General features: G+C 31.1%; 1 protein-coding gene across 1 annotated transcript; it reads left to right on the forward strand.

Moving 5' to 3' along the window:
* The first annotated feature begins 3,380 nt into the window (after positions 1-3,380).
* Positions 3,381-8,164, forward strand: LOC107473667 (U-box domain-containing protein 3-like). The gene is made up of 5 exons (XM_016093254.3): positions 3,381-3,633; positions 4,586-4,866; positions 4,990-5,106; positions 5,330-7,186; positions 7,708-8,164. Exons 1-5 carry the CDS (start codon positions 3,624-3,626, stop codon positions 7,771-7,773), a joined length of 2,331 nt encoding a protein of 776 aa, XP_015948740.1. The 5' UTR covers positions 3,381-3,623; the 3' UTR covers positions 7,774-8,164.
* Positions 8,165-8,434: the final 270 nt, after the last annotated feature.

Genomic DNA, 8,434 nt, shown 5'->3' on the forward strand with positions numbered 1-8,434 from the left:
TGTTTATCCTTTTATTTCTTATCATTTGGTATTAGAGTTTGGGTATTAAATTAATCCTTATTAAGCTATATTTGTTCTTTTTGTATTAAAAAATAATAAAAATAGACTTCAATGTCTCTCACGTCCTTCTTTGTGTTCTTATCTTTTTGTTTGTATTTCATTATTATCTTGCATTTTCGTTGATTTTATATTAAAAAAATAAAAAAAGTATACAGTGCAAAAAAAAAAAAGAAGAGAAAAATACAAAAAAAAAATTATCTTTGTCCCTTTTCATATACTCTTTTTTTAACTATAAGATTCAAAGACGAATCTTTTTTAAAGAGGAGGAGAATGATACGTGTTTTAAATGCTCATGATATGATGAGATTAAATATTATTAGTTTATTTTGATATATTTTGATTTTTGTTTATTTAGTTATTAGATTGGACTTCATATTTATGGGCTTTAAGATATTTTTTTGTTTTAACGAAGTTATAAATACCTCCTTAACTATTGTAACCACGTATTGAGTGATTAGAGGTGTCAAAACACTTTTTGGTTTAGTGATGAAACTATGATGTTGACAAGTGAAGTTGAGTGAGTTCATCTCTTGTTGCACAGAACATTGAATAGAAGCAATTTTCAAACTATGATATGGATAAGTTAGGTTGAAAAATCTCTTTCTTGTTACATCAAGAAATTGGATAAAAAATAAAATGATTTTTTTTTATTCAATTTTAACCTAACATTTTTGTTTCTATTTCAATTATAATTTATCTTTTTTATTCAATTTTAATTTTTATCTTATTTATCCTTTTATTTTTTATCATTAAACTAATTATTTTTTGGCATATGTATTTTATACTTTACTATGATATGCACCATCTCTTTATTGGTGCCCATAAAGAGGAAGAGCTTGCTGAAATTTAAGAAAATTTCTCTATTCTCTCTCTTTGTTTAAAAATTTAATCATGTTTATCATTAAGAGAGAAATTATTAAGTTAAGAATTAATTTAGTATCTTATGATAATAAACATAATTAATTATTTTTTTAAAAAAGAGTATATCAATATCTACATAAGAAAAATGAAGACAAGAAAAAAAAAAGACATTTTTTGAAATAAAATCTGATTTGATACATAAGCCTATTTTTTTGTTATATTAAATGTATTCTTGTTCTCGTGTATAAAATTAAGATTAATTTAAAAAATAGAAAAGATAAAGGGAAGAGTTTATACAAAAGCCAAAATTCAATAATTGTTTGAATGTTTGTGTTCGAAAGTGTATTGGTTAGAGTACACTTGGTTTTTCTTAACTAGGTTGGATTAACATCTAAGTGATTTACTAAATTTGTGATAGTTTAAGTGGTTTACAAGAATGTGAATCTTTTGAGATTGATATTTATAATCAATCTTGGTTATAGTGAAAATTCTACCATCGTTGTAGTAGAAACTACACATAAGTTATATTACACTTTATGGCTGAACTATGATATATTATGGTGTTACTCTTCTTCTTCCCCAAAATTCATAACCTGTCATTTTGTTTTATTCTCCTATCGCAAAATAAAACAAAAACAAAATTAATTTTCTATTTATCAATTTTGCTACATATAATCTAAAAAAGTGTTTATCACTTATATTTCTTTAATTTAACCTCCTTCTCAATCCACTTGAAACTTTTTAAAATTCACTTACTAATTAAAAGTTTTTATTTTTTATTTTTTTAACAATAGTTGAATCGCATAAGTAATCAATCACTTAATCTAAATTTTTCGATAATCAAATCGGTTATCAAACATGTAAAACTTTATAAAATATATAATTTTTTTAGAATAATAATTTTTTTATATTTTATTATTTTATATTAGTTAATTATTAAAAAATTAGTCAATTATTTTAATTACCGATATTTTAATTGATTTTTCCAATTTATTGACAAACGATTTTTATTTTACATCGAATTGTACTGATAGCTGATTTTCAATTAATCTAGTAAAACTTTGGTCTGATTTTTAAAATTATGCTTAATTTCTTATTAGTTGTTATCTTGTAGGTAGTTTGAAGAATAAGATCGAATTTTAAAAATAATTTCCTATCACTCAGCTGCATTTCCATATTTCTTTAAAAGAATTTATTATCTAAAACTTTTTCTACCAAACAGTCCAAAGATATGAGACAGCGTATCAAATAGCGCAGAAGTAGTTGAGATTTGGCACTATTTCCATTCTTGTCAAATGAAAAGAGAAAAAAAGTGTAAAAGAAAAAATTGTTTGGTTCCAAAAGATGATAATGGTTTGAAGGATAACGAGTGTCTTAATAATCTAAATGCAAAATTATCACTAAGCAATCAATTTTTTTCTCTTCTTCATTAAAATAAAAAAAAATGAACATTATCATTGATAATATAATAAGATAAAAATATAATAGAAAAAGTATGAATTAATTGGATATTTTAATTATAGTAATATAATATTTAAAGTTGGTTAATATGGCTTAATTGATGTGTATTAATTTTGATATAATTAAGTGTTATGATTGAATGCCAAATAACATATTGAATACCATTAAATGATGTCAATGTTAAAATTATTTTTAATTATTAAGTAAAAATTTTGAAATTTATGATTATTACATGTCAATATCAATTTAAAATTATTTTTAATAATTGAGTAATAACTATCATATTAACTCACTATTATTAAAATTAATTCTATTAACTACATAAATCATATTGTTATTTTAACAAGTGTTTTGCTACAAATTGTCAACGTTATTATTTTTAAAAAAAGTTTTTTTTATATATTTTCAATACAATAGATGTTTTAAAAACCTTAAAAACTTTCTAGGTTTCTAATATTTTTTAAAGTTTTTCTTTTACATTGAACACCTTAATAAAAGGCACTTATTAACTAAAATTTTTCAATAAAATAAACATATATACAGTACATATTTGTTAATTTCGATATTTTTCAAGTCAACATATTATTCGAATCCTCTATACTTACTTAAACAAACGAATAAATTGATTACTCAACCAATACAAATTAATACATAATAACATGTAATCGTCCACATTTCACTAGCAGTTGACCAGTTGTCAAATAGAACAAAGTTACAAAAGTTAGGGGTTTAAATTCAAAAAGCAAAATTGACTATTCATTTAATTTCAATTATAAAAAATAGACCTTACATCCATAATTATTTTCTTATGTTTTATTTTTATTTTTATTTTTTCATTTTTTTAAGGAAAAAACGACAAATCTTTCTACAGTATCTAACTATCTATGTATAACATTAAGGACCCACTTCATTAACCCTTTTAAATTTTTTTTTTCATTATTCAATAATTTCTTCAAAAAAAAAAAATAATAAAATAAATCCCTTCTTGTTGGAGTTGTTGCTGTTGTTGGTCCCTCTTCCTTTCTCTCAGGCTTTCCACACAGCATTTGTTGGGAATGAAATGAATGAATGAATGAATGAAGACGAATTTTGAAGGGGAAAAAAAATGCCTTTTTCATTGAACAGCCATTGATGAATCACATCATAGTCTTGGAAGCTTCTGTTCTTTCTCACATGGTTTGAAGTTTGATCAGGATCTGTGTGTTCTTCATTCCCCTTTTCCATTTTTGAGCTTCAGAACCATGCATATAGGTATGCATTTTGCAGTGATCCGAAAATTTCCTCTTTCTGTTCCAAAAATGGAATCTTTTTAATTTGTTTTTTCATTTTATGAGGATTTATTAGTACGCTTTTCCTGTGTTGTTGAGTTTCTAAGGGATCCAAGTACTTCTGTCATTTTCAACAAAAATATGAACTTTGTGTGGAAATGTTTGCTGAAAATGTCAAACAATAGTTTGTAGCTTTTGCTGTTAGTTAGATTGGTTTTAATGAAATGAATAATGAATGATTCATAGTTTCCATTTTGGTCGGTGGAATGTAAAATGAGGTGAAGTTGTCAAGAAGAGAGGGCAAATATGGAATGCTTTTACTTACATGGTTAATGGAAGATGAAGAAATGCATTTGAGTTGAAAAGTTGAATTAGGTTCATCAGTTGGCTTTCTGCTTTCTTTCCAATTTCTATGATTTGCTTTTGGTTGATGTTGGTTTCATCAAAACTTGTGTATGAATACTATGATGTCTGTTTTGAGCTCGAGATTCGGACATATGCTTATTTATTGGAATTATTAGCTAGTCATGATTTGTGTTTTTGGATGATGAGAGACATGTGTTTTGTAGTTAGATTAGAATGTTATTCAGTATTGGAGTTTTTCATCCATTGGAATATGTTGTGGTCACAAAAAAAAGGCAACCTGGTGAACAAGCATCTCACGTTAACGCAGGATCCGGGGATGTGCTGCACCCAAAGGGTGTGAAGCATATGATGCCTAACCTGATAATTACATCAGTGTCTGTTTTCACAGTTGAATCCGTGATCTTGAGGTCACACGGAGACAACTCAACTATTGCTCCAAGGCTCCCCTTCATGTTATAGTCACTAATTGTTTTAAAATGAATATAACACTCACCACACGTCGTCTTATACGATGAGGCAATTCCTTTCTTGTTTGTCTGACATTTTGTTGTATGATTTCACATAAACAGGTCAAACAGATACAACTTCAGTGAAATGTCTAATCAACAGCATATCTCGATTCCTTCATCTGGTTTCTTGCCAAATCGTGAAGCCTGCGCCTTTTCAGAAGATCTGTCATAATATGGTCGGGGTGTTAAAGCGACTGAAGCCAGTGCTTGATGATGTAATGGACTACAAACTCCCGTTTCACCAAAATATGTCTAAAGAGTGTGAAGAATTGGATGTGCGGATCAATGAAGCTAGAGACTTCATCGAAAAATGGGGTCCAAAGATGAGCAAGATTCTTAGTGTAAGTGAAGGGTTATATTCTTGTAGTCATAACTTATGTTCTGAACTAGCATATGATCTTATGCCTCTTGTTGTGAACTGCTAATTCCTCTTAACTTCTTCCTTCGGATTCTTCTGTTTTCAGGTTATTCAAAGCAGCACATTGTTGATTAAGTTGCAGAGCACATCACTTGACATATGTCACATGATAGTTAGATCCCTACAGTCACCTCCGTCTGCTTCGGTTTTGGCTAATCTTCAGGTATGTTCAGTGTTTGATGTTACATCTTTGGATTTGTATTTGATAAGATTGTTTCTAGTTGATTTGCATACTCCTCCCAAACATGGTAGGATCTTATTTTCTCGAAAGAAACTGTGTATTTGGCTGGAATAGCCATGGTCTCTTTTTTCTATCATTATTTTTTGGTTCTTCCTGTCTTGTTGATTGATACAAGTATGAGCCTAATTTCGAGCAACCTTTTCAGAACTATATCCAGGAACTTCAGTGCCTCGAGAAGGAAACAGCAATGGTTTATATAGAAGAAGCACTAAGAAACCAAAGAGATAATGTTCAACCTTCCAACGAGCTTCTGAAGGAAATAGCCGAGTTACTAAAATTGACCTCAAATGAGGAGCTCTTGAAAGAAAGTATCGTCGTGGAAAAGGAAAGGTTGAATGCTGAAGTCAATAAAATGAAAGGGGACTTGGATGAAATCAATGAAATTGTGAATCTTGTCCGCAATTTACGCGATTATGTAATGAGAACTGAGTCTCTTGAAGTCAAAACCGGTCTCTCAATCCCTCCATACTTCCGCTGCCCTTTATCATTGGAACTCATGATGGATCCTGTTATTGTGGCTTCGGGTCAAACATATGACAGGCAATCAATCCAAAAGTGGCTAGATAACGGGCTAAATGTTTGTCCCAAGACTCGTCAGAAGCTCAATCATATGAATCTTACTGCCAATTATACTGTCAAAGCTATGATTGCAAATTGGTGTCAGGAAAACAGTGTTAAGCTTTGTAGTAACTCGCTGCTCGATAAATCTTCTTGTATCACAACCCCTGCAGATCATTCATTGCCTCATGATTTAGCTAATAAATGTGGTTTCAAGTCTATGAATATCGATTCCATCTCAAGGTCATCTCTTCAAAATGGAAATGGAAATGAGAAACCAAAGGCTGATAATTTTGTCAGATCAAGTGAAGAGTATAATGGATGCCGGAGCGGAACAGTGGAAAGATGTGATCAGCAATCATCCGATGTTCACAGCAGAAGTGAATCATCATTTTCAAGTTCAATATCTAGTACTGATTGCATACTTCCAGTTTCAGGACAGGCATCCGGAATATCCGATAAGCCGCAAAATGTTGACAATGTTGTTGGGAACAAACAAAGTCCTGCATCGAGAATCCAAGGGACGAGAAATGATAATCTTATTATGAACAATAATAACATTAATACTAGTGCTAAGCAAAATGATTCAAGAGTTGATTCACATCCTATATTGAACTCGGGGGCTGGTGAAGTGGCCACTTCATCTCATGTTAATAAGTTGATTGAAGAACTTCGCAGCCAATCAGTTGAAGTGCAAACCATAGCTGCAGAAGAATTGAGGCTTCTTACAAAGAATGACATGGAAAACCGAATTATTGTGGGGCGGTGTGGGGCTGTTGAGCCTTTACTTTCGCTTCTGTATTCGGACATGAAGATAACACAAGAGCATGCTGTGACAGCTCTGTTAAATTTGTCAATCAATGAAGATAACAAGACTTTGATTATGGAAGCTGGAGCCATAGAACCTCTTATCCATGTTTTGAAGACAGGAAATGATGGTGCTAAAGAAAATTCTGCGGCAGCACTATTCAGCCTCTCTGTAATAGAAAACAACAAAGAAAAAATCGGCCGATCCGGCGCAGTCAAAGCCTTGGTGGATCTTCTTGCCTGGGGAACTCTTAGAGGGAAAAAGGATGCTGCTACTGCTTTATTTAACTTGTCAATATTTCATGATAACAAAGCTCGAATAGTTCAAGCTGGAGCTGTGAAGTTTCTGGTTCGGTTGATGGACTCTGCGGATGGAATGGTTGACAAGGCTGTTGCACTTCTGTCAAACCTGTCAACAATTCCAGAGGGCCGGATAGAAATCGCAAGGGAAGGAGGCATCCCCTTATTAGTTGAAATTGTTGAAACAGGTTCACATAGGGGAAAGGAGAATGCTGCTTCTGTTCTGTTACAGTTATGCCTTCATAGTACCAAGTTTTGTATTCTTGTTTTGCAAGAAGGAGCTGTACCTTCCCTAGTTGCATTATCTCAATCCGGTACGCCGAGAGCCAAGGAAAAGGTATGAAATTATCCCACTCAACTCAACATTAATAATGCTTGCATTTTCATTATCTAAACTCGAAAACCATGGGGCGAATCATAATCATCCACGCATTTGTTGGAAACAACACAAACTAAGACTTGTCCTATAGTGCCTGCTATGAATCTTCTTTTAGATCTCCATGTCCTGTACTCATTTTGTTGAAACTAATTGCGCAAATCTTTCCAATATATGCTCTACAGTAAGGAGATTGGTGAAGTGGGAAAGTGAAGGCCCGATCACCATTGAATTTGTAATTTTTATATATTATTTGTGAGCTTCACTATCTTGATTTAAGGATGATTCGAGTCTCACTTTTTCACTTTATCAACTGTCTCACTTTAGAGTAGCTTCCTAAAAGTGAACACTTCTCCTAAAGGTAATAAAATAGAAACCTTAAAAATGGTGTCTTAAGTTCTCATTATCTTAACAAACAATGTCATGAGCATAGTTCAAAATGTGCAAGAAAAGATGCTAATATGTTGGTTGCATTCACGCAGGCACAACAACTTCTCAGTCATTTTCGCAATCAGCGTGAAGGAGCTGCTGCGAAGGGAAAATCATGATGGCAAATTTTTGGTTATTTCAAATCTCATTACCCCATTTTTATTGGCTTAAATTGATCTGTGATGATCATGTTCCCCCCATAGCTGTTGTTGAGGACTCTAGGACTTATTTGATTGCATTCTGTTTTTCTCAATTTTTGAATGTATCATTTGTGAAGCTATTTTCTCTTTTCTTGGGGTGGCTTATCATTTTTTGGTATTATTTTTCCCCCTTTTATAATTAAGGGCTTTAATTTTCTTTCTAATATTTGGGAGTTTTGCTTAGGAGGAGGTTAGGGTACTTTTTCTCTCAAGATTTTAGCTTTGAAGATGTAATCTATGACACTATTCTACTCTAGATCATAACAGATGTGTGTACATATTTTTGTATATATACTATAGATTCTTGTGATATGCTACATTAAATTGTTGTACCTTGTATTGTGATATCTTAGAATTTTTCATAATTTCCTTCTATTTTAAGGGGGAAAAAAAGGTTATAGGTAATATTGAACTCATTTTGTATTTGGGCAAAATGTGATGTAGAACACTTACTATGTAAAATAATTTAAGAAAAATATCTTTTTTTTTTTGGGTATACAAGAAATCAGTAATTTATTATTTTCTTCTGTTATATATAATGGGATTGGAAAAGAGTTTGTTCTACGGATTTTTATTTCTA

Source organism: Arachis duranensis, chromosome 2 (genome assembly GCF_000817695.3).
Source record: "Arachis duranensis cultivar V14167 chromosome 2, aradu.V14167.gnm2.J7QH, whole genome shotgun sequence".
Classification (NCBI taxonomy): Eukaryota; Viridiplantae; Streptophyta; class Magnoliopsida; order Fabales; family Fabaceae; genus Arachis; species Arachis duranensis.